General features: G+C 41.9%; 2 protein-coding genes across 5 annotated transcripts in view; both read left to right on the top strand.

Moving 5' to 3' along the window:
• fnip1 (folliculin interacting protein 1) overlaps window positions 1-20,017 on the top strand; it is a 41,061-nt gene extending 21,044 nt beyond the window's left edge. For all 3 annotated transcript variants that reach the window (XM_008290751.1, XM_008290749.1, XM_008290750.1), the window contains 11 exons: window positions 2,083-2,154; window positions 3,752-3,887; window positions 5,041-5,242; window positions 5,716-5,801; window positions 10,490-10,636; window positions 12,610-12,779; window positions 13,797-15,525; window positions 15,658-15,823; window positions 16,118-16,318; window positions 16,485-16,600; window positions 17,818-20,017. In XM_008290751.1, coding sequence (XP_008288973.1) covers window positions 2,083-2,154; window positions 3,752-3,887; window positions 5,041-5,242; window positions 5,716-5,801; window positions 10,490-10,636; window positions 12,610-12,779; window positions 13,797-15,525; window positions 15,658-15,823; window positions 16,118-16,318; window positions 16,485-16,600; window positions 17,818-17,896 — 3,104 coding nt within the window. In that variant the 3' untranslated portion in view covers window positions 17,897-20,017. The remainder of the gene's footprint in view (window positions 1-2,082; window positions 2,155-3,751; window positions 3,888-5,040; window positions 5,243-5,715; window positions 5,802-10,489; window positions 10,637-12,609; window positions 12,780-13,796; window positions 15,526-15,657; window positions 15,824-16,117; window positions 16,319-16,484; window positions 16,601-17,817) is intronic.
• A 4,423-nt stretch (window positions 20,018-24,440) lies between these two features.
• rapgef6 (Rap guanine nucleotide exchange factor (GEF) 6) overlaps window positions 24,441-26,292 on the top strand; it is a 163,925-nt gene continuing 162,073 nt past the window's right edge. For both annotated transcript variants that reach the window (XM_008290747.1, XM_008290746.1), the window contains exon 1: window positions 24,441-24,832. In XM_008290747.1, the coding sequence (XP_008288969.1) occupies window positions 24,758-24,832 (75 nt within the window). In that variant the 5' untranslated portion in view covers window positions 24,441-24,757. The remainder of the gene's footprint in view (window positions 24,833-26,292) is intronic.

Below are 26,292 nucleotides of genomic sequence, written 5' to 3'. Positions count from 1 at the left end.
CAAACACTGGGCGTCATGTTCCTGACAACCCAGGACCTGTGTGGTGCCAACAACGGCATTGTGTCTGTGTTCTGAGGGCTTCAGTAAAAGGCAACTGAACTTCTCTTTTATTTCTTGAAGACATTTCACCTGTCCTCCAGGAGGCTTCTTTAGTTTTAACTTATTCTAATTTATCGTCTTGGATGAGAGGTGAAACATCTTCAAGAACCAAAAAATGAAGTCCAGTCGCCTTTTACCAAAGTTCTCAGGGTCAGTAATTGAATTCATACTCGTATTATAACTTTCTCGACATAGTTTTTTTTACCAGCAGTATTGCTTGAACCCATCTATCATTATTACTATAAAGAAATGGAAATTGTCTCCCATTAAGCTCTGTGATCAGCTAGGTGTTGTCTAGCAAGAAGATTGGAGCTGTGTACCAATTTCCCTCTGTGGGCTAATATTGACAGACCAAATAGCTATCATATAGAGTATTAAAACCCAATACATATTGCTGACTTTGCTTTCACTGACACTCGACAACGGCAAATCCAAATCCAGTAGTATCACAATGTAGCACACTCAGTTCAGATTGCTATGATTTGTTATATTGTATTATAAAGTACTGTGTCAAAGTTTGAGTATCCATCCATGAGTATCCATTTAAAAGTAAAGCCAGGAATAGTTGTATTCATCAACTGACTTTGTATCAAGTGCAGTGAAAAGAGAAAAACACCTAAATCAAATCAATATTTGATGCACAAATTCTCAGTTCAGGATACTTCCCAACCAAATAGTCCTAAACATTTTGGAGAACTTTGCTTGCTTCGGTCGCTTTGTGTCCATCCAAACTACAGGACTGCTTGTTAGTCGTGATGCTAAAGATTTTATTTTTTATAACTCTGACTGCACGTTTGTAGTAGCTGTCCTGCTGCTGAATGAATTTGGGACTGATCAGACTCCTTCCTGATGCTACTGCAACATAGATAAGAATCTAAACTTGTAAAGAGCCTAAAACTTAACCATAGCATTGTATGTATTGATCCTGATCAGTGGGCACCTTTCCCACAAAAAACAGGGATTTTCCTTACCTCCCTCTTTCACATGAGGGATAAAAACTGTGCCCTTTTTCTAGTGAACCGATAGATTTATATAAAAAAGAGCCTTTTCTTACACCGTGCTTCCTACCACGGTCATGCTTAGGGCATCCTTACATTGGCATCCTTTGTAGCTCTGTCAGTTATGTTGGAATGGTCATAAAGCTCAGTATGCCAAAGGAACACTCCCACACACACAAAGGCAAACACAGGAACACTCAGGTGCTTTGCTTACTAATCATCTCAGCCAGAGCTGTGCTTTCAACTGCCCATTCAAGTGCTGCGTTTGTGGTTTTTACACCTCTCTGCTGCGGAAAGCATTGACATTTTTATTATTTTATCCCAAAGTGTTGACAAGAAGAACATTGGATAACACACACAAACAGGCTCCGTGACATCCATACTATAGGATCTGTTGCAGAAAGACGTATCAAAGCTGTAGCAGCTGTTGCTGATAGTGACAGTGAGTGAGTTGTTGAGCAACAGCCTGTTACAACAGTCGTGCGTTTTGCCCCATTTGACTTGCCTGTGACACTTCCTGTTTTTGGAGTTACAAAACAAAGGGTGCACTGACAGCATGAGAATCAATCAGTAACAGCCATTTCACAGTAGGAATCAGTCCAGCACCCGCTTGTGTTTGGTGCCTGTGTTGTAGAATTGTTTTAAATGCAGCTACATTAAACGTACATGTTAAAAACTTATGACATCAAGCTTTAAGAAGAAAAATTCCTCCTTGGTTTCCTGGTTACTAGTCCCTTATTGAGATTTTCTTTCTATAGCTTGGACCTGGATGCTAAATATGCATTCAAAAGCTTTAGCCTTTATGTTGTGTTATAAAGGAGCATCGCAAACTTCTGACTTAGAGATGACAACAGCATCTAGAGTGTGCATGGTGCTCCATTTTGCTGGTCACATTGGTCTGTTTCTCACCGGTTGTTTTTTTTTTGTTCTCTTTTTTTTCCCCCCTTTCTTCCTCCCACCTCTTCTTCCTCCTCCCTTCATCCAGGCCACAGTCACCCCATGGACATGCCTGGTCGAGGTCTGTACGACGAGAGGGACAGCGGCATCGCCAGGTCAGGTAGGTTAATGAGACTAGGAGCTAAAGCCTGGATTGACCTACACTCAACGCAGCTGAGCTTTGAATTGTGCTTACATTTATTCTTGTCAAGACTAAAGAGGTCAAGGAACATTGAGAGTATGTCAGGAAATGATTGGATTATTACACTTTCGTTTTTGCCACCTTCTTCACCCCAAAGACATCAGAGACTCCCACTGATGTTTTCGATCTCCTGCTCCCGTTGTACCCAAAACATAAGTGGTGCAGCTAATCAGTGTATTTTTATTTCTCAAACACTTCCTGTGTCAAAGTGGGTGACCTGCTTTAACGTCACTGTTCAAGGTCAAGAGCTCGAACAGTTACAAAAGCACCGGTAACTTTAACCGGTTGTACTTAAGTTGCAGCTTTACTAGTACGGTATGCAGACACACATGCATACATTTTCCATTCATTAAAACAACTCCCTCTCAAGGCTGGTAGGGGCAAGAAACACAGGGTGAGAAAGCTAAAAGAAAAAAGAAAAAAAACTCTCGCCACTTCTAAAAAAGCTTAAAGAATTCTGACCTAAAACCAGACAGGAAGAAAATGATGCTGGATGGATGAGGGTGTTGAGGTGTTTACACAGCCTCTAGGGTCTGGAAAACCTTGTCCTGTGGAAACTGACCTCTGTTCCCCCGCCTCCGGTTCTGCCCCCAGCCCCCCTTCTACAAACATCGCCACGTCCCACTGGCATGACTGGTACGAGGAGAATTGTGCTTTCTGCTCAAACACGGATCACATGCAGAGGATTAAATATAGCAGCTCTCAAAACCCGTTACTAATAAATGAACTTCTAATTTAAGCCTCGTCCTCTCATCTCCACTTTCTCCACCCCCCCGCTGTGGTTTGGCTGGAGAGCTCTTTATCTAACTCTGACATACACACAAATACATACAAGTTCCTCTGTAACACACGGTCCTTTTGTCTACCTCCTTTTATTATCGCTTCCCTGCTACAACTCTCCACCACAGTCTTTCACATTCTCATTCATACGCCTCGTCTCTTGTCACCTTTTCTCTCTTTATCTCCTCCACGCACAAGATCACACACCATCTAAATGGTTCATGTGACCATCGATCAGTGCCTGCTGCCTGGGCTGTAAATAACCTTGTGATCAGGGCTTGCATTCAGTGTGTTTGTGTGTACGTGTGTGCGGAGTGTCATTATCATGCCAAGCCTGGTGTAAAGCCAGGTTGTCCAACAATTGCAGCATGTGACTGTTAGCAGACTAGCTGATATTAAATCTCATATTGAAGTTATTCATTAATTAGAGGCTGTATTTAGGGAAAAGGGGAAATAGGGTGTGTGTGTGTGTGTGTGTGTTTGTGTGCTGCATTTGTGTCCCTTTGTCTCATTAAGAACTCTTATTGTCCTCTCTTCTGTCTAGCTCTGTGTGTGAACGATGTGTGGTTGAGAATGTGTAACCCTACGCACTTGTTGTCTGACTCACTCTTGTCCTTTTACTGTTCTGACACCCACCATTCCCTCCATCTGTTCCCTACTCCCTTCTGTGCTCCTCCTCCTCATTCCTACTCTCTTGATGTGTCTAACTGTTCCCTTTTTATTCATCTCATTTTAGCTTCTCTGAGCAGCCTGTTGATCACTCCCTTCCCGTCTCCCGGCTCCTCCTTGACCAGCAGCTGTGCGTCCAGCTACCAGCGCCGATGGCTCCGCAATCAAACCACCAGCCTGGAGAACGGCGTCTTCCCCCGATGGTGAGACATGTACAGCTGTATGTGAACAAACACACCTGTGTAAAGCCATTTTATATGGATGAAACTGCATACCAAGGAGACGGAACAACAGAAAATAGACTTGCTCAAATAGCAATAGAAATAACATTTACAGGCCATTTGGGTTTCAGCTGGTGATTGTTTCTCATTATCAATTAATTGATAGTTGTTTTCAACATTATTTAATCATAAGTCGGTATGAAATGTCAGAAAATAGTAAAATACAGCATCACTGTCTGCTAAGGCCCAAAGTTATTTTATTCTTCCTGACCAACCCAGAGATATTTTGTTCATGAGGATATAAGTACAGCACAAAAAAACAGTCCTAACAATATAAAAAACAGAACCAATGAATGTTTGGCATTTTTACTTGAGTACGACTGATTAATTATCAAAATATTTGATTAATGAGTTAATTTAGCACCTGAGCTGCATATGCAACACACACTTACAGTGCATAAAATGAGATTTAGAAGAGAGAGAAAATGTAGAAGGTTTGTAAACTTTTCTTCACCACCTTCCCTACAGTCACACTGTCTCCCAATCACTAATGCACCCCCTCCCCAGTCTTTCTTCCCTCTTCAGGGCCTCCGTCTGGCTTTAGTAAAGTTTATCCTGCGAGGACTTCCTCAGAATCCAGCAGGCAGCTGGGAAAATGACACACACTGCTGCTATGTGCTAATAATTGTGCTCACAAACACAAACACACAGTGCTGTGGCTAGACAGGATGCTGTGTTGGCCTGTCACTGTAAACGCAGCTGTCAGCCTCTGAGTGCGCTAATCTTCCAGGCGCGTCTAGTTCAGCAGCACCAAAGCATCTTGTTTAGCAGCTGCAAGAGTAAAAAAAAAAAAAATAGGATTAGAAGTCTTTTTCTGCCTAACTGTTGAAACAGGTAAAGATGTTGGAGTATTTACTGTTAAACTGCTGCAAAAATACAATAAATACACTTGGAATAGGTGACCCTTATGACTATTCTAAAAAGTTATGTGAGGTTTTATATAGGGTGAGATGAACCCTTTTTAATCCTGTTTGGCAGAAGTGCTAGGATTAAAATTTACATGTCAGATTACACACTTAATTCTGTCTTTGTCTCAGTTCTGAAGCTGTTTCTCTGTGAACCTTGTCCTGACCAGGTCGGTGGAGGAAAGCTTCAACATGTCTGACGAAAGCGGGGGTCCAAGCCTCGGCGTGACTCGGAAGAAGAAGATCGCCATCGGGGTCATCTTTATGCTGTCCCCAAACTCTGAGGAGAACAGCCGCTTCCAGGATTTCTTTTTCTCCCACTTCCCTCTCTTTGAAAGCCACATGAACAAACTGAAGAGCGCCATCGAACAGGTAAATAATGTTTTCTCTGCAGTTGCAGACCAACTGCATGTTGTAATTTTAGTTTCCTCAGTGTTTTAAGGTTTTGGAGATTTGTGTTAATTTTTAGAATAGGAAATTGCAATTTGCCTGCGTTTATGTTCTTAAATACCTTTTCGAGTGATGATGTTCAGATGAGTTTGTCAGTGAAATCCATGTACTGTAGCAGTGACTTGTAAGTAGAGCCGAAATGCAAACCTTATACCCTTTTGCTGTTGTAATGAGCAACGTTACTGTCAGATTGACAGGTCAATGATCATACCTTGTATATCTGTGGTTCTGTTTACTGGAGTCTGTTGTTGGCACTGTGGGAGCTCTGGATGACTTCCAGTTTTACCCTCCGTCTTCCTTTCTGCCCCTCCCTGTCTTCTCCCTCACAAATTCCTCAGTTTGACAGCTTCGTTGCCAAATATCTAAAAGTGCATGTGTGTTGTGTCATTCTCAAGGCCATGAAGATGAGTCGGCGGTCAGCTGATGCCAGCCAGAGGGCTTTGGCTTACAGCCGAATGGTGGATGGACTCAACGAGTTCAGGTTGGGCAACGATTCTCATGCACTCACGTAGACAAAGACAATATTGTTACATAATTTACATTTTTTTTCTCACATCTCTCTTATGACCAAACTTCCAAACATGACATAAACACTAATTCTGTTATTTCAAAAACATCTCACAGCATAGTTGACTTTTTAGGTAGCATGTATGCCTGCAACAGGAGGCCATTGCATACTTTGCTATGGTATAACTGAGATTATCCTGCAACATAACACCAAGTTTCAACCATATAGATACCGTACATAGCAGAGTCTCCACATCATGGAAACTCAGGAAAAATGTGACATTTAAAATCTGGTTCCAGGAAATGGATTTTGCACTTCTATTGTACATCTCTGCATGATAAAATTAGAAAAAAGAAAAGCATGCTCTGCAACTTGTATCATTCATTTTGTAGAGGTTAATTATCGCTGCATATTGTGGGATGTTTGCCCATGGTGTGGTTTACAGGATTCTGTTTCCTGTTGTTGAGGAGATGTAGGTAGGATAAAATGCAGAAATAGCAGGTGTGATTTGGAAAAAAAAAAAAAAAAGAAGACGCAAAGGAAAAAAAATACGACTCTGTCTGGAACACAATGAGCTGCTATTGTGGGGAAAGAAGGAGGAAGTTTGTTTGAATGCCATAAAAGCAACCTTATTACACACTGTAAAAGACAAGGCTAGTGTCATATCTTTTCAAATAGAAACATAACAATTATAGTGTTTTGAAACAACTTTTCAAATGACAGAATTATAATATTCAAATAAGGGTTACAAATGAAAACAACATATGTTTTATCCAAAACCTGGTCTCATTTATTACACTACATACACCAGTAGCAAAGTCTTAATACTCCATAAAGTAGGTCACCAAGTGCCCATATTTATCCTGTGTTATTCATGTTATGGTGCTAACATTTGCTCAGCTTTAATGACCTGACAGATATTTTATATGTGCCTTTCATTCCAGGCATAGTTTGTTAAGCTTGTGGGTTACCAGGATTTCTTTTCTAAAATCAACCAGGCAGTAAACTATATTTTTACCAATATCATCACTAAACTGAATCAACCTGAAATCAAAACAAGATGCTGAAATGTGTTGATTAAAAGAAAGGAGGAACACTCTGTTCCCTGCCTTACTTGACCAAATCCTAGTTGCTGCATGGTAACTACAGTGCATGCTGGAAGTTCTTGCTTTGGCGCTGTTTATGTTTTAGAAGCTGCTGCTTACTTGTCTACTCTGCACCGCTACCTTGCCTTAAGTTTTATTTAGCCCTTTCAGAAGCACCAGTTCCAAGAAGGATATAGTCTTTATTTGTGATGACGAGAAATATTAAATCAAAAATTTGCACAGACAAAATTGTGCGTATGTGCATTTGTGTATAGGTGAGACATGCCTGCTGGTGTTGTATGACTGTTTGATACTCATAAAGCACACACTTATTCAATGCGTGTGTGTGCAAATGCCTGTCTCCACCACCACTTTCACTGCTGCACATGAACTGGCAGGCAGCTCCCTGTTTGAGGTCCCCTCATCGCTGCAGTCATATGCCTGTTGACAGCCGGCCTCAGCAACCCAACCCTCCTGAGTGGCAACCCTATCTACCTCAGACACTGGTCACGAGCACCAGAATAGTAAATAATATGTGAGTGCCAGCGGGAGGAACGCTAGTGCCCTGGGCTAACGAAATATCTGTAAAATCTCACCTTCAGACAGCAGCTAAATATAAGGATAGCCACCTTTGCCATTAAGGGCTTTTGACTTCATGGAACATTACAGAAAGAAACCTCTGTGCCGATGCAGCTTTGACGTAGTTGAAGGGTGGGCACGCACGCACACCCACACATGCTGGCAAAGATAAGCTGCGTACTTAACAGAGGCATGTGTACATAAAAGTCACACCAGCCTATACTGGGGTTATGTTGGGGTTTGCAATTAAGAGTGCAACTGGAAGTTCTGAGCAAAGCAAAACATTAAGGGGACCAGGGTTAGATGCTAAATTCTTACTAGGGGAAAACATCTCATAGCAATTTTACTGACATATATTGCATTTTTTGCATTATAATTTTGTAAAGTCAAGCTTCAGTTAAATATTCACTGTGTCATAGATTTTAAAATGTGATGGAGGATTCCCACATGAGATGCCAAAAAAGCACAAAGAGGACACCCTCGACTTTGCAAAACCAGACAGTTTAAACCCTGAGTCAGACACAGTGCAAAATGTATATTCTGAATTGCAGCATTTGGGATTCTCAAACTGTTATTTTAAATTTGAAACTGGCTAATTTTAATAAGAAAAAAAATCTGTTCCAATTTTACTGCACATGCATGTAAACAAGGTGCACTTTTTTCTTGTTTTCTTGTCTAAAGCACCCTGGATTAAAGTATGCACCAAATAACTGACACCAGAAACTGTGAAACTTTACATCCTCATTATCGGCTCAGTGGCTGGTACTGGCATAAAGTGAACTGAAACAACAGCAAAAAAGATGAGCCATGTCTGAATAACACCTAAGCTGTGCCTGTCACATCTGAATAAGAGTCGTAAAACACATTTAGAATATAGAATATTCCCCTCTTTGCATAGAGTTTCTACTTTTTTAGTAACTAGAATTAGAGTATGTCAGTGACCATTACTGCGCAGCTTAACTTGCATTATTTATGAGGCTCGTTAAATTGGCTTATGAAACAGCACTTAGTAAAGCCATAAGTCATAAATGAGGTCAGAAATGTTTGAATCATTGCCCTCCATAGTGAGCTAATTTAAATCTAGCTCCTCAGCCTGACACATCAGTTTAATTTCGCACCAGAGACACGCCATTTAAAGTTCACCTGAACAGCTGCTGCAGAGAGGCTAAGACTAGATTTCCCCACTTATCTAATGCAGGCTCACCCTTAGACCTCTGCCCAGTGGCAGGCTTTCATGAGATGAATGCACACTAGACACAGCAGGGTCAAGTGGGGCTTAAAAAGGCCACAGATAAATCAACCTGTTCATAATACAGGAATGAATAAAGTAGGATTAGGTCATCTGATGCTGCAGTGCAACTGACATGTCATCTCTGCTGCCCTGCTGACAACCAGATGTAAAGAGAGTCAGAGACATGCACTGGATGTGTTGAGTTGCACCAAGTTCATTCTGGTTTATCCCACTGGGCCCTGCCATGGTTCATGCTACACGGTATTTGTTAATGATTCATCACTTATTAATCAATTCGTGTCAAGAATCTGATCAAACTGTGCTGCAATTACTCATTACAGAAGTTATATTATAGTTTATTCCAACTTGTGCCTGCACTGATCCATTACTGAAGGCTGTTGTTGAATGATTCAGTTGTTGGAGAGCTGTAGCAAGACAGTCACATCATTTGAAATTAAAAATGTATTCAAACTAAAGATAGTTTTTTCTAAGTCTGAAATAACATTTAGCTGTTTAGAAATAGTAATTGTTTTTGAAGGACAATTTGTTAATGGTGGCATCCTTGTGTGATCCCGCTGTGAACTCTCAAATGTCGCTCTGTTGATATGAATCTTGGGAGGACAGGTTTAGGGTTACATCACTAAACCGCTCAGACAAAAAAGAACTGCTTGCAACAACTGTATCGCAATGCTGTTACGTTCAGTAGTTCTTCTTTTTTAGTGTCTTCTCCTTATAAAGCCATATACAACGAGTACAGGTGTTCCTGTTTTCTCTGGAAAATGCATCATCCTAAAATAGCCTGATTACTCAAATACTGGACTTCTGGTGAAGGTCACTTTCACTGTGTGACACCTGTGTTTTCTCTCAGCGTGCAGCTTGCCTGCATCTCTCCGATCACTGAGTTCTTTATACGTCAAAGGGGTTGTGAGTTTGAAGCAGAAGTAACCTTGTTTGCATCCTGAGAGGTCCTGCAGCTTCCAGTAAGACTAAATCAGGCAATCAGCACAACATTTTTATTCCTTATCGGTAGGGACCTGCAAGTCTTGTGACAGATCACCTGTGGTGATAGCAGCTAGTTAGGTCTATTACAGTTAGCCTGACTATGCTGTAGTTGACGATTATGATTTTATTACGGATTCAGTTTATATGTTTGCAGTGCAATAAAAGTAGGCAGATAAAACCGCCTGAAACACCAAGTAGTGTAATAAAACTGGCATCCCTTTTTTGATTGCATGTACGGCCGTGCATTTTCAAGCACAGATGGAAGCAGCTGCAGTTCATATGTCAACTGTGACTAAAAAATCCTGATTCTCCACATTCCTCGGGCTGCAGTGATTCCCCTCTGCCCCTGTGTCAAAGCTTGGCCCCTGGCCGAGACATGCTCACCAACACGCCCCGCGTTCCATGGAAACTCCAGTCCTTCTCAATGGACAAATGCACCAGCTGAGCCACATACAGATAGATGTACACACAAGCATACACACACACACACACACACACACTGTACAGACCAACAGACAGGGTTGTGTGTGTGTGTGTGAGTGCACGTAAGGTCGTCGGACTGTTACAAACACACACACAACGAGGGTCTCCCATGGCCTCAGCGCAGACAGCGAAGCTCTGTGAACTGAGATCTCTTTTGTTTACCCCGAGAGACAATAACATGTCTGTTCTCTCTCTGTCTGTTTTCTCTCTTTCCCCTCGTTCCCTTTCATTTGCTCTCTCCCTCTTTTATCCCTCCCTCCCTCACCATACCTCATCTCCAGGATGACCATCTGCGACCTCTACACCATGCCCCGGGTGGCCGAGCCCGTCTGGTTGACTATGATGTCTGGAGCATCGGAGAAGAACCAGCTCTGCGGCCACTTCATGAGGGAGCTCTCCCTGCTGATGGAGCAGACCTCGAAGAACCAGTTGAGTGTCTACTTGTCCTCATACCTGATTAACTGTCAGTCGGTGAATTTCTAAAAATGTCACGCAAATGTCATGAGCTTAAGCGGTTGTCTCCTCAGGGGAACTATATCGAATGCATCAGCAAACAATAGAGCATCAGATTTAACCTCAGTAAGTAAAGTTTTCTGTAGTTGTGTGGCTACAACAAACTCACCAACAGTAGAAACCACGCTGTCCACCTGTTTTTTCTCTGATCTGGAAAGCAGTAAGAAAGCATGAATCAAGCAAGCTCACATATATAAAGAGGGGAAAAAAATACACAAAAAATGCACACTCTTTCCACATCTTTGTTGGCTTGTACTTCAGTGGCAAACTTATCAACAGAGAAACACATGCACATTCACACACACTATTCATTCTCTCTCCCACAAACCCCTTTCTTACACTTAATAACACACTCACTCACACACACAGTCTGCCTCAAAAGGAGCTATGAATGAGAAGATCCCTGCCAGTCTCTAATTGCTCATTGTTGCTGTTACAAAGCCATGTCAAACCACAACTAATTGTACATATATGAATTGGTAGCAAGGCTTTTATTGAACATCGCACCCATATACAGCACAGTTGATTTAAGTAGCATTCACTGCATTGAACTGGATTGTTACATCAACTTAATCTTAAATCTTTAAGGCCTTGAAGAATATTTTTAAAGGTTAAGCCCTCATCTTCTGCACATTGAAAGCTTTCGTGCATGTGTGCACCAATTTTCCAGTTAGACTATGCCTCTTACATCTTTCTACTGCATTGATTGGCTTCCACGAGTTGCTTATTTTGTCCAAAAAAAACCCAAAATACACCGAATTTATGCTTGTATTTTCAACTATTCAGTCATTTAATCTTTCTTTATTAGAGGTTAAGAACAGTAATCACAGCAAACAAAAAAGGGCAGAAAGTCTTAAACCAGTATTAAATACATTCCAAACACAATAAACCTCTCTTAGATCGAACAATTCCAGTTACAAGGATAATCAACGATGGAATATTAAGCTCCTAATGAAATGTTGTGACTGATAAATGATACTATTGAGTGCTTATTACTACAGGTTTTTATGTGTTCCAGGCACCAGCAACAAATAGTTGTTGTGAAAGTTCTTTATTAAAGGTAATCAACCATAGCCAACAGGGCTGGAGAGTTGAAACATTAGTGGAAATTCAAACATGAACAACAGAACGTCTGTGTAAAAACTACACACACTGTTTGATTGGGATATTTTGAAAATATTGTAACTGTTCTTATTAACATGTAATTTTGACGTCCACACCCTCTTACATGCTCCATTGTGAATCTCCACAGACCTGGGACTTTCCTATGATCTCTAAATCCCTGCACGCTCTCTAAATGTAGACTGTAAATAGAAACTGTGTCTCCTAGGCAACCATTTGTGTTTCTTTATCAGCATCACGTCTTATTTGAAGTCACTGTTTCCACCGCTACTGGTCAGGATGAGTAAAAGTGCTTTTACGTGATGAGCACTATTGAATGAAGCATCATGTTTCTCCGGTAACCTTTGGTCTTACTGTATCACATCACGTCTTTTATGAGGCATCCTGTTAGTGTTCCCATGACTGTTGGCTTTGACGACTGCCGCAGTCACAACTGTGTTCAGGCACGTGATTGAACTTGACTTACCATGACAGTGTTGAGTCATGAGACAGGAAGGGAAGTAGACACTTGTGGTCAGAACTGAGAAGTGAATCATGCCAATACAGTGTTTGTGTGTGTGTCACATTTGTGTCTGTGTGTTTCCAACAATGGATGTATGTTCATGGTGTCAAGTTCAGCAAGAAAAAGTCTGACCAAAGATTTCCGTGTAGTGAGAGCCTGTTTGACCTTACCACACAGGGGAAGAGGGAAACTGGAAAACAAAGTAATTGTTGTGAAATATATTTCTATGATTCTCTGCTGACCAACTTGTATCTTATATTCCAGATTCCTCCCTGCATTGTTGACAGCCATCCTGACCAATCATTTGGCCTGGGTGCCCACTGTCATGCCCAATGGCCAGCCTCCAATCAAGATCTTCCTGGAGAAACACTCCTCCCAGAGCGTTGACATGCTGGCAAAGACGCATCCATACAACCCGCTCTGGGCGCAGCTAGGTGAGAAAGTCAAACACACAGAGTTGGACGCACTGTAGCATTCTGTCACAGCACCTTGATGGAGAGGAAGTAATAATGGAACACCTGTGTTTGGTCTTTGTTCTGACTGGCATTATTAATCATTATTGCCTGAAGACAAGTTAAGACTGGATAATCTTCTCTACACACAGCTTCACTAAGTCTTCTGTCTCTATTAGCTAGCCACGTCTGTCACTTTCACAGGTGTAATTCCATTTCTGTAGATATAAATCATCACTGTAGCAGCATTTACCTTTAAAGTAGCCACTGCAGTGAGGGAAAAAAATGCAGCAGATGTAATAACCCTGCAGAAACAATAACGGTACGAAACCTCGATATCAGTTGGATACTTCTGCTCAAGCTATATCGTCAAACTGTCCACGTGTGTCCCTGATTCATGACACCAGGAGACCCCGTGTTGTTTTGCAGCCTGTTACACAAGTGGAAATTCATAGAAATAGTTCTGTGAAATGATATATGAACAGCTGCAATTGATTTACAGGGACGTATAGAAAATAATATCCCATAAATACGAGAGGTATCTTGAAGAGTTTCTTGAGTAGTCCACTTTGTCACCTCAAGTGACATGGGAAACATTTAGAAAATGATTTAGAGGTGACACCTAGTGTTCGCAACTGAGAACTGCAGACCAGAGCAGTACTTTGTCATGAAAAGAAACAAGGAAACAAGGAACAAGAATGGTATCATTGGAAGTGTAAAGCAAGTTAAACAGCTGTTTCAATATATTGTATCAGTTTGGAAAAGTGTAATTTGTGATTTTTTTTTATTTGCGCTCTGTTTTGCATTTACCTGAGAAAAGAAAAATATAGTCATTATAAATGCAGTAAAATATGAATATAAGCCTCCATATCCAGCAAATGTTTAAATAGATATTAACAGATGGTCTATCTGAAGAACTTATGCATACAAAGGCCTGTTCCATGATGCTAACGGTGTTTTTTTTTTGGTTTATGTTTTTTTTTTTATCGTTGTCTGTAGGGGACCTGTATGGGGCCATTGGGTCACCAGTGAGGCTGTCCAGGACGGTGGTGGTTGGCCGCAGACAGGAGCTGGTCCAGAGACTCCTGTATGTCCTCACCTACTTCATCCGCTGCTCAGAGCTGCTGGAGACCCACATGCTGGACAGTGCTGAGGACGAGGCTATCGTCATGCCTGGCTCCCTCATCACTACCTCCCTGAGGAAGGGTGAGGTGGAGGAGTCAGACTATGTTCTGGTTACCGTCCATAAACCCAGCGGGGACTACCTGTCCCAAGGGGCCCACAGCCAGCAGACCGAGGCAGAAGACAGCAGCTACCCTTCAGACAACAGCCTCCAGAGTAGTACATACACGGACAATGAGGTGGAGCACAGCACTGGGGACCCACCCAAGGAGGAAGAGGAGGATGAGGATGAGGAAGATGAGGAGGACAGCAGTGAAAGTCAAGGTTCCAGGAGTAGTGTGCTTCAGACGGGGCACAGCGAGGGCACAACTCCCATTACCAGGACTGCAGAAACAGCTGAATCCGAGGAGCAGCGCAAGGAATCCAGCAGTCCACTGGCAACAGAAGCCCGGCTGGAGACGGTTTTGCGCGTTGGCTCGGCCTCACCAAGGGAGCAGGTCTGTGTGCTGGATACAGAGACCAAGAGCGACCTGAAACTTATCGTCCCATCCATACCCACAACCCTCGCATCAAGTCCTTTCCTAAATCCTGTCTTCACAGAAGGTAAAAACTCTGCAGTAGAGAGCGGGATGGATGCAGGTATGGGGAACCAGCCCAACAAAGTGCTGGCTCCTCGGCCTTTGGGGTTCCCTCTAGAAAAGAAGCCCCCCGATAAGAGCGTGGCTGCTGCAGTGCCAGTACCAGTGATACCAGGAAACACCGTGACGGGGCCCATGGCTTTGACTCTGCCAGAAGAGGAAGAGCCAACAACGAAAGTGACTTTCCTCATCGGAGACTCCATGTCTCCTGAATCAGACACTGAGAGCCGTGGAAGGAAAGTAGAGGAGGAATTTAAAAAGCACAAAAAGCAACTCAAGGACAAACACCCGCATCACCTGCAGCTGCTGCATCAGCAACCGCAGCAGCAGAGGGGGGCAGATTCAAAGACCAGCAACACAAGTGCATCAGAGGACCAAACCAAACAGACCAAGGTGGCTTCAGCTCTGCAGCGGGTATCCAGCAAGATGCCCAGCTGTAGTCTAAACTGTGTGGATGATTTTGACGAATATTTCAGCATGGAGAACCCTGTGGAAACTAGAACTATAGACGATGTGGCCAAACAACAGGGGGCCAGTACTGTGGACAGTATGCACAAGGAATTTCTGGACCCTTTGGGTGTTCCCCGGCATCATGACTTAGGGGGTCTCAGCTTTCAGAGTGCAGTCAGGGGTCAGGGTTTGGGCCTCTGTTTAGGTTCAGGTAGTGGAGAGGTGGGGTCCAGCAGGAAGGGAGACACTTTGTTGCAGAGGAGGTGCAGGTGTGGATCTACAGATTCCACCGACACCTGCTGCTCCAGGAGCTGTTCTGCTGAGCAGGACAGGGACCTTGTGTTGTCAGTCCCTGTCCCACAGGATGGAAGCAACAGCAAAGAGGACCAAAAACGCAAGGCAGCGCCTGTCAATGACTGGGAAATCCCACGCAACGAGAGCTCGGACAGCGCGCTGGGAGACAGTGAGAGCGAGGAGACGGAGGACTGGCAGGAGGAGGTGCTGGTGCCCTTTCCTGGGTGAGTGGATGATGCATAGACAAACTCACAGACATTCTTTACCTGTTTGCAAACTTGATAAGTAGTTGGGGAAGAGTGACAATAACAATCTACGCTCATCAAAATTTCTCATGTTGTATGTTTGATCTGCAGGTCAAAGTTAGTAGAGAACTACTCTAAGCCAAGCATCGCCAATTTTGGCCGGTCTCTCTTTGGAGGCTACTGCCCCACCTATGTGCCAGACTTTGTACTGCATGGGATGCCCAGTGATGAGAAGCTAAGGCAGAGCCTCATGACAGAATTAACCCATGCTGTTCAGGTAAAGGACCAGAAGACCTACTCTGTAGTTAGCTAATCCAAACTCTGAACTTGAAGTATTGTTAAAAAGATAAAGTATAAGCTGCAATATGAATATTGCTTTTTAGCATGTAAGGACATGCAAATATTTGATTCTCTTCTTTCGTTTGTGTTTAATTAAAAATGCAGTCTCGTTAGGTTTTTTTCCATAGTGGCTAGATAAAATAACAAGTCTTTGTTGCTCACCATTTTTTAAAGGAGACTGAGGTACTTAAGGGATTTTCTGTATATGTTTAACTGTCTTTGTTCTCTGCAGCATCCTGTATTGGATGAGCCCATAGCCGAGGCCGTCTGCATTATAGCAGACACAGACAAGTGGACAGTGCAGGTGGCCAGCAGTCAGAGACGAGCCACAGATGTCAACAAGCTGGGGAAGGAAGTCCTGGTATCCAGCCTGGTTTCCAGCTTATTGCAGTCCACTCACCAGCTCTACAAACTCAACGTCTCACCCAACTTTGTATGTTAAACCTCTCACTCGTTCTTCTTTATTGTATATACAGGTGACACAGGGTTCATAGCTTTTAGTGTCAAGATGCTGTTGTAACCACTGACAATTTGTCTCTTTATGGTTACCACCACTTTGTTGTGTTTAACTCACCATGCGTTTCTCCTCTCCTCTTTAGTGTATAATGCACCTTGAGGACCGCCTGCAGGAGATCTACTTTAAGAGTAAGATGCTTGCTGAGTATTTAAAGGGCCAGACAAGAGTCCACGTAAAAGAACTGGGCATGGTGTTAGGGTAAGTAGCTCACTTTAACTCTCAACTCAGAGTTTTTGATCTGTAGGCATTTGTCAGTGTTAAGGACATGCATGCATGTGAACACAGGTTCAGCCAATAGTTTTACATAATGCAAAGTCACCTATAAAAGGCACCTTCTTCAAAAAACACATCCTATTCAGTGTGTATCTGTATAATGCAGCAAAGGAGGACTCACACACAGAATAAATAAAGGAGTTCAGACTAAAGCCTGGGTTGTAAATATTTGAATTTGATGCATTGCAGTGCTGTACAGGCAGTGGAAAAAATATGTTAAAATTGCAGAGATTGTGCAGATGTTGTGGTCTATGTTGAATTTCCCTCAGTGCGAAATGAGTCATGCATGATGAGTCACCCTAGATGCCACCCTAGAGGTGCACCAATCATTGATAATGATTGATTAGGCTAACATGAAACCATTTTCCAACAGGCTGGGTCAAACCAGTCACACTACAGTAAAATAAACACATGGCAGTAACACTAACTAATATACATACTAACATAAAAAATACATAGCTGTTGCTTTAAGAATGGCATCCTCTGATGTATAAAGACATTCAAATAGAGATGCAGATAACAGGTCATGTATAATTCTTCATTTAAGCACCAGGCTGTAGTGTTTAAAGGGAAAATGTATTTCTGCATTGACATTGGAGGAAAATTAGTTTCACATTATCACCACAGTGGTTTTGGAAGCATCATGTCAGTGCAACAGAAATTCGAAATAGAACGGTTGACGTCTGCATAATATCTTTACATGGCTGATGTAGGACCAGCAGGGCAGATGGCACTAAGTTGACCCTTTGTTTTTCCTGTACTGGATGCCACATTTGTTACAAGCAAGAAGGTTGACAAGTCTGTAGATCAAGTAGAAGCTGAGTTATTCTGGAGAAGTATTGACAAAAATCTTGTGTGTGTTCTTTTGCAAGACAAGAAGAAAGCTCTTGTAATAATTTAGGTGTGATTTGATCTGCAAAAAAGTGCAGACGTAAAGATTTTAACAATTTGTCAGGCAGCTCTGTAGTTTAAAGGGGGATTCAGTTAAATCAGCCAGATCTGTCCTGTAGTTCGCATTCAGTAGAAATGATTCACGTTTATTGCATCAGGGTTTACGTCAATAGAAAAATGCTCAGATTTGCTGTCATTTTAAATCGGGAACTTTAATCTAACCTTGACCTTTGCTCTTGGTGTCCTTGTAGAATCGAGTCCAGCGACCTCCCCTTGTTAGCTGCAGTGGCCAGCACCCACTCCCCCTACGTCGCCCAGATCTTGCTATGAGACTGTACTGGCGCTGAGGTCCTGAGCAGCTCCTCCCGCCCGAGGAGATCGGTCAGACCTGAACGGTGTCACTGTGGCCTCAAAACCGGCCGTCCACACTTCAAGATGACTCCCGACACGGTGTTCCTGACCTGTGTGCCTGGCCGAAAGCGGGATCTCCGCCCTGAAGTCAGAGCAGTGCACATCTTTATGGACCACAGCTAACGCTTAATACCAGTGCTGCTGAATTTGGAGCAATGTTGCTGTTGCACCACAGGGTGGCGTTAGAGACCACAGAGACAGAGTGAGGCTCTGCGGATGACCGAAGCATCCCTGAAACGACCTTCTCCTGTTGTTTGAATGTTTCTTTTAAAACGAGACTCTTTTATTTTTGGACACAAAAGCCAAAGACTTTGTTAATTTTTCCAGGTGAGAATGATATTTTAAGAGATCTGCAGTATAATAACATTGGATTTTTGTTTCTTCGACTGCTTTTTTTTCTTTTTCTTTTTTTTTCTGTACAATCTTAAACCCAGTCGTACGAAATGATAGATGTTTAAAGGAAACAGATGGACATTTTTAAACTTTACTTTGAGGTAAATATCACTGAGAACATTATCAATCTCATGCCAATTATGTCATTTTGTTTATCGTCAAGTTTTTGTTTACAAGCCAAATTTCCCTGAAATATCGCAACAAATCTGACACATTTTTTTTTTGTGATAAATTGCAGCAACCACATGACTTAAAACTAATTCTTTTTGGCCATGTGGGAATAATTGACGCGCACCGTGATTTATTTATTTTTTGTTCTACAAACTGGTTTTGAATTAGCTAAAAGTGGCTTTGACATTCTTATCATAGGTACAGCTCTACCTCAGATCTTTGTATGGGCAGTGGACGACACATTTACAGCTGCCACATAGAAAACCCTGAGGTAAACTTTATAAAATATTTTAATCAGAGGAATGTCAACTGTGCAGACTCGATGCTGTGTTCTTTGAAATAAAAGGGAAGGCTGTTTAATTCCTTAGGATGATCGTTACACACAGAAAAATGGAAGAAAAACATATTTTTTTCGCACCAGAATGTGATTGATGGGTCCCTTTATACTGTGGAAAAGCTAAAAAACATGCATTATCTATTTTACAACCAAAATGCTGAAATATTTTCACACTTTTATAGCTTCGCCACCTTTATACGATGTTTACGGCTTCGTTGTTCGCTGCAAGCGGGAGGAGTAGAGGAGCACAGTAGGCCTTATAGTGGATATGTATGTATCAGCTAACACTATTTTCAAGCTTGTGTCTATGACGGTTAATACTCACAAAAAACACACAAAACACAAAACTTAGTTTTGTTGGACATGTTTTCCTTTTGTTTCATTGACAGATTTTGGTTGCTACGCCGTATAGGCAGGGTGCGATTTGCCGAGCGCAAAGTGGTTTAGTTTAGTAGCTTTCACGGCTTCTGATACAGGAAAACTGCGGCATTATTTGCATTATTACATTATTTGTTGGCAGTCGAGAGCATTGGGAATTAAACAAGTCACAGTCAGGATAGGATATAAAAGCCCTAGTTTCAGATTTTTGCTCTCACACAGCGATTCTTTACTAGATTGTCCTTACAAATCCCATATTTCTGCAAATCCGCCCTTAAAATTCTGGTGGTTTGGGCTTGTTTTTGGCTTTGGGATCTATTTAACTGTAACCCTGACATCTGGGCAGTGGTTGCATCTTTCTATCAACTCAAATCGCACCCTGAATATAACCCAAGTCTTAATGGAGAAGTGGCATGAGTGCATCACAGGCTTCCCGGAGAGCTCATTTTTGCTGTTAAAAATTTATATATCCATGCTTGTTACTGTATTGAAAACGCGCCGCTATTATCAGCCTACATTTTGTACAACCCAGCCATTATGTTTAAAAGGTATGACTTTATATCTGCTTTTCCCTACTTTGTATATGAATAAATTATTTAGTTGCCCATGATTAAGTGTAACGGTTCGTGTAAACTGTACATACTCAAGTTTATTTCCATGTATTTGTACAGAATGTCTTTTAAGAATTGTCTCCTCAAATTATTTTTTTCCCATTTTTATGGGAATGTTGTGCAATAAAGATGCTGATGTTGAGAATTGTTGCACGTCTCTGGGAATGTTTTCTGTGACAGAAATGGGGGGAAGGAAGAATCCTGGAAACGTTAAAGAGTGGATGTGTGAATGTAAAATCTTCTTCCACAGAACTGAAAACCAGAGATCCAAGAGCTGTAATTCAGAGCGAGAAAGAGAGAAGCGAGCCGGGGAGGAGAAGCCAAACCTGGAGTCGGACAGCATGTACACACAGAGGAATTACCAGAGTGACTGTAGAGGACGTGACCACATATTTTGGTTTGTACCTGCTTGGAAGAAATTGCATCAAAGCAAACATTACAAACCAGCTTTCCGTGAAACCACAAATCTTTGATTGAGTGAAGCAGCTCCAGCGTTTCATTTCTTCGTATCTCAGATTAGTAGCTGTGGTTTCTTCCCTCTCTCTCCCCACAAACACTGAATCCCATGACTGTATAATTATTATGTGTGAACTGGTTTCAGTTTTTTTGGTCAAACCCACTGGGAAAGTCTTGTTTTTCATTTTTTTTCTCTCTTCCCTTCCAATACTGTTCATTTGCACGTTTTAACTTTATAAGCGGAGTCATCGATCCATTATAATGCATCTATTGCTATTAAATTTTTAAACAGATTTAGGGGAAGCTATGAATCAGTCCTTGTTCTACACAATAATGGCACCTCTGTTTAGATTGCTGGTGGTTTGACTTCTACTGATCACCATCTGGATCACACATTTCACCCACCTTTGAATTTACCACCCTGAAACTGGTCTGCGACTCCACCCCACCCTCCTCTGGGCGCAGGAGTAAAGTGAACCAAGCTCACCGCAGTTATGCAATAAAGGAAGGAGTGTCCTGGCTGAAAGCAAACACACTGGCAGCAAGTCTGAGTGTGTTTCCTCTCAGTGACAGCAGCTCTAATTCCATTTTCTTCACTTGAATAGCTGCCAACAGCCAGAATCAGGCCCCAGTTTGCACTTAATACCGTTATAGTAAAAGTTGTAATTATAAAATAAAAAGAAAAGAAAAAAAGAAGAAGGCGAGAAGTTGGATTTTTCGATTAAACCAGAAAACGTGGATTCCTAGAGTGAGATGTTGCGTTTAAATGCATTACGATAATCGGGTTATTCCGCTCGTTCAGCAGTAGCCGTGTTTGGTAGCAATCTGCCTTCACAAGTGTCAGAAGTCAGAGGGAGGATCTGTGCTGCGTTTAAGTACTCCCTTCGAAGCTCGTACACTGCAGCTTCAGACCGAATAAAGCTTGTTTTTATGCCATTAAATCCACACTGTATGGTATTTGAAATAATACACAGCATAATCTTTGCCTGACAAATAAAAAGAATAATTTATAGGTTTTAAACGGACCCAAAAAAAAAAAAAAAAAAAACCCAAAAAAAAAAAAAAAAACGACCCATAAACTTCATGGCTCTTTGCATTGCATTTAGCATTCACATTAGCCAGAGGTCTCGAACTCCGGTCCTCGAGGGCCGCAATCCTGCAAGTTTTAGATGTTTCCTTCTTCCAACACACCTGATTCAAATGATCAGCTCATCATCAAGCTCTTCAGAAGCCTGATAACGATCCTGATCGTTTGAATCAGGTGTGTTGGAAGAAGGAAACATCTAAAACTTGCAGGATTGCGGCCCTCGAGGACCAGAGTGCGAGACCCCTGCTAGTCCCACAGATGACAACCACAGCTTGGTAATGTAAGTTGTGATTTCAACTTATTTCAAGCTGACTGTGCTTCTATGACTGTATTGGTTGATTTGGATGCAACTATAATCTGATTTCCACGTTTTTATCAATGGAAAAAAAGACGTTATGAAGCCATTCGCATCCTGTTGTGTCATTCAAGGGTATTTTTTCATAATTGAATCAGGTCAATTAATTACTAAAAATCAGTAAATGTCAAAATATAAAAACTCTTTGGACATTAATTAAATCCCTGAAAAACAAATATCTGTGTTACATATTTAGAGTTTCTTTTCCATGGAAATAATCCTTTTCTGCATTTACATGGCTTATATGTGACTTTACACCATTTCTTCCTCACTTGCTGCAGCTGGAGCACACCTGCTCATCTACAACTCTGCTCAAACACCGTAGACCTATAGACTGCACTGTTATATTGTAATATTGGAGTACGACCACAGAAGAATAATGATACAGAAAGCTTCACCCTGCAAGTTAACAGGATCGGTTCTTTAGCTTTGTTATGCAAGAAACCCTGGAGGAAGCATTATTTTTATTTTTAGTAATGAGTTGTACTTACATCTTAATACTTTCCTACACTTTCTCATTTAATGTAATTTTGTTTCTGAGCAATATCTGGCACAAGAATTTCTTTCAGGATTAATAAAGTTTTGTTTTTTCTTTTCTTTCTTACTGTGAACATCTGTGAAGGGCTTTAACTTGTAGATCTGAATGCCTTAAGTTCCTGTTATGATTTTGATTGGCAAAAAAAGTCATGAACAGAAAAAAAATCTGCTGAATGTGTTGATTTTGTACAGTCAACAAATCACTATCCAATCAAATATTACATGCTTTAAAGAGACAAATTTGAAAGAGTAAGTTGATTTTTTAAAAAATGTGTTTACTTTTAAAGATTAAAATAATAAATTTTTGTCTGTTCATGCCAGCAATTAGTTAATCAGAGAAATAAACAGTATTTTTGATAAGGACATTTCAGTTAGGTCACATCACTGATGTATGTGTTGTGGTTTGGTAAAAAATATTGGCAACATCAAGTTCTTGTTCTTTGCATCCTAGGTATGTCATTGTTCCTAACTGTCCTAATTTCCAAAAACATCTCTATAGATATTACGTTTCTCTCATTTGATTATGAAAGTGTTTCAGGCAGAGTAGACATCATGTGCGAGTTACGAGAGGTTCACAGGAAGGACAAGTAAACCATAACCACAGTGTAGCATCTTCTGAGGAGCGCTCGATGCTGTCATGACAACATCATGTGAGAAACAAACACACATACATTTGAACGTATGTGCAAACGGCCACGGATGCATGCACACAGGTGTCCAGAAATAGCACCACCCCAGTGACACTTGTGCATCTTATATCGAAATGTTTCAGCACGGGGGATACGTCAGAGCCTCCTTTCTCAGACTTCTCATTAGAGTTTAATACGATGCAGCTTGATTTACTTTTGGGATTCAGTGACAGTTAAATCCATATCTTATTCACTGGTACAGCATGTTCCTAGCAAAGAGAGCACATCTGGGAAATGATATACTTTCCACTCTGATCAGATGCAAGGCATGTTATTAACTTTGTATCCTGCTAATTGCATTGCACATATGCCCAATCTATTTCTTTTTAAACACTCTGAACCACGTCTCTGTCCCTGCTGACCCACAGTTATGACCCCAGTCTGTACCAAGGTAGTACTGAGCGGTTAGAAGGATGTGAATAAAGCCTGCTCAGATCTGCTGATAGTATCTTTTGTTATCACTCACAACTGACATTAAGAATATCAACTTCTGTCCTCAAGCTAATGATTTAGAGTCCCTCTGCTTCAATGAATTAGGCTGAAGACAGCATTTGTATATTATTGTTGTCTGCAGCTTAACCAGTGTTTTGCCAAATGGGATTTCAACTCAGATGGTATGTTGTGTATGTCCATCCATCCATTATCTATACACCGCTTAATCTTCACTGGGGTCGTGGGGGGGCTGGAGTCTATCCCAGCCGCCTTAGGGCGAAGGCAGGGGACATCCTGGACAGGTCACCAATCTATCACAGGGCTACACTTAGAGACAGACAACCAAGCACACTCAGAGACAGACAACCAAGCACACTCACATTCACACCTATGGACAATTTAGAATCACCAATTAACCTCAACATGTTTTTGGACTGTGTGGGAGGAAGCTGGAGAACCCGGAGAGAACCCACGCTGCACGGGGAGAACATGCAAACTCCACGCAGAAAGATCCCGGGTGTCCTCACCGGGATGTGAACCGGCGGCCTTCCAGCTGTGAGGCAACAGTGCTAACCACCGAGCCACCTTACAACAAAAAGAAAACACTTTTAAATTTTTTTTTTAAAAGATGGTGTGTAGAAACAAAGGTATTTATACTCCAAAACAAAGGAGAAAAAATGGGAAAGTAATACAAAATACAAAATAAAATATATTTGATTCATAGGAAATTTGGAAAAAAATATAATTCATTTTAATTACCTCTTTGTCCTTAAGGTGCAATAGTCATACAATGTCCAATATATATATATATAATACAAAAATATTTGTCTTTGTCATAACTTTCAAAACATATAACAAAAGGTCTTTAACAAGAAATTGCTGTAGTAAAGGTGTCTTTTATCCGACAGCCCGTGAACGCAGCCCTCCCCGGGCAGACAGATGTCGTCAACTCTCCGCTCGTCGGTTCTGCAGGAGGAGGGATCTAAATCTGAACTCCTGGATCTGACGGACTGCCCGCTACCGAAGTGGATATTTCCTCTCATTAAAAGATGTACAGGATTCAGGACAACAGGTCCCGCACATTCAACTTTCTGTCACACTTTGGCGGCTTTTAAACGGCGACTTTTGGTGAAAGTGAAAGTTTTCCTTTTCTTCCCTTCCCTCCCTCTCTCCTGGAGAAGAAGGAGTTCCCGGTCGGTCCGTGTGGAGTAAACTCCTCCATCCATGCTCGGCTCGGCGGGGACGGGACCTACGGGGATGTGAGTTTGTTCAGCCCGGGTCGGCTACAGAGCGGAAACCGAGAGAGTCCCGACGGTGGATTTTGAGCCGAAGTTATGAAAATGACCGGAGCCGTGGAAACTTCTTTTAAACAGGCTTTGAAGAAGCCGCCCTCGCTGCGGACGGCGGAGGTAAACAAAACCAGCGTTTCTTTAATTAGCATCGCTTTGCTAATGTTAGCCCCAAAAAAATCAAACATCTGCTAGCTGTCGGAAAACTCTGTGAGCTGTCAGTGGACTCACCTCTACTGTTTGTGCTTTAACTATCACCTTAGGACTTTTTTTTTGGTTCTGTACAGTCACTTTCTATTTGGTATAATTTCACCAGCCTGGTAAACATAATAAAACACAGCAAGCTAGCTTTTTTGGGACAGTTTGGAAACTCTTTGTGGAGAAGTTGGCTGAGTGTGCAGAGCAGAAATAACACTCAAATGGAAAAGTTTAGACTCAAATGTATGAGAGGGTTGAAGTGGTACCCAAACTGAGGTGCAGGGACCTTGCAGGGTCCTTTTTAGAGATGTAGTTGTTTGAGACCTTCTGCAATGCAGCACAGTGTTTTGAATAAGAAGGAATTCAAGGCAAGAACCTGGTGGGCTTTGGTTATGTTTGCACTTTTTTCTTTTACTGCACTGCAACCCAGTCTTACTAAACAAAACATAATGTCACAGCTTCCCATCACAGAGCTTCCGTCTAAGCCCAGGAGATAGTTTGTGTAAACCTCAGCCTGAATGAAGCCAGTTAAATTTAATCATCGCTGCTTTCCCATCCCTCCCTCTCCTCCTCCTCCTCGTCCTCCTCCTCCCTACATGAAGCTGTGGAAACACAGCTGGCTTGTCATTGCTTTAGTTACGCTCTCTGGCCCCAGAATAGCTCAGGCCCTTCCATGTTCAGCTGCTGGTAATAGTTTTGAAGTGGCAGCACATTTCAAAACACTACTGAGAGTACAGAAAAGGTTTCAGCTTTGCATGAAAAAGCTCCCTTTTTCCAAGGCGCTGATCCTCTGTTTGTTTGTGGGCGCATGTTGGGTAGAAAGCCTCTTTCACGCCTTCATAGAGGGCTTTTGTGCACACTTTGAACAAACCATAACAACCGTGTTTAGTCCACAAATATATGACACACACGATCATACAAGTCTTCTTGAATTCACTGAAAAACTCCTTGGCATGGATGCAGACCCATCCCTGTTCTCGCTTCAGAGTTTGATACCAGCGCTACTATGGCTGTAGGGAAGTGGAACAAAGCGCAGTTATTCATGATATTTACACATGGGTTGGGTGCTTGGGTTCTAGAAATATTTGTCAGTGCTAAAATGCGAAAATGCAAATCAGCGCCTGCGGTCCTAAAACACCTAACATACCTGCATCTAAAGCAAGTCTCTGAACAAGACGCCAGGGCGTTGACACCTCTTTTTATTTTCAGCTCAAAACCTATAAAAGTACAACAAAGCCATGTCGCAGACTACAACTGTCTGAGCCTGTCAGTGCTGATTAATAGAGCAGAGCCACATAAACAGTGGTTATGCAGCTCTTACTGAACGTCAGGCCGCTGACCACCGCATACTGACAGATAAAATCATTTAACCTTTCCCCAGC

The sequence above is a fragment of the Stegastes partitus genome, unplaced genomic scaffold (genome assembly GCF_000690725.1).
Source record: "Stegastes partitus isolate 25-593 unplaced genomic scaffold, Stegastes_partitus-1.0.2 Scaffold693, whole genome shotgun sequence".
NCBI classification, from domain to species: Eukaryota; Metazoa; Chordata; class Actinopteri; family Pomacentridae; genus Stegastes; species Stegastes partitus.
This window is presented reverse-complemented; position numbering and strand designations above follow the sequence as displayed.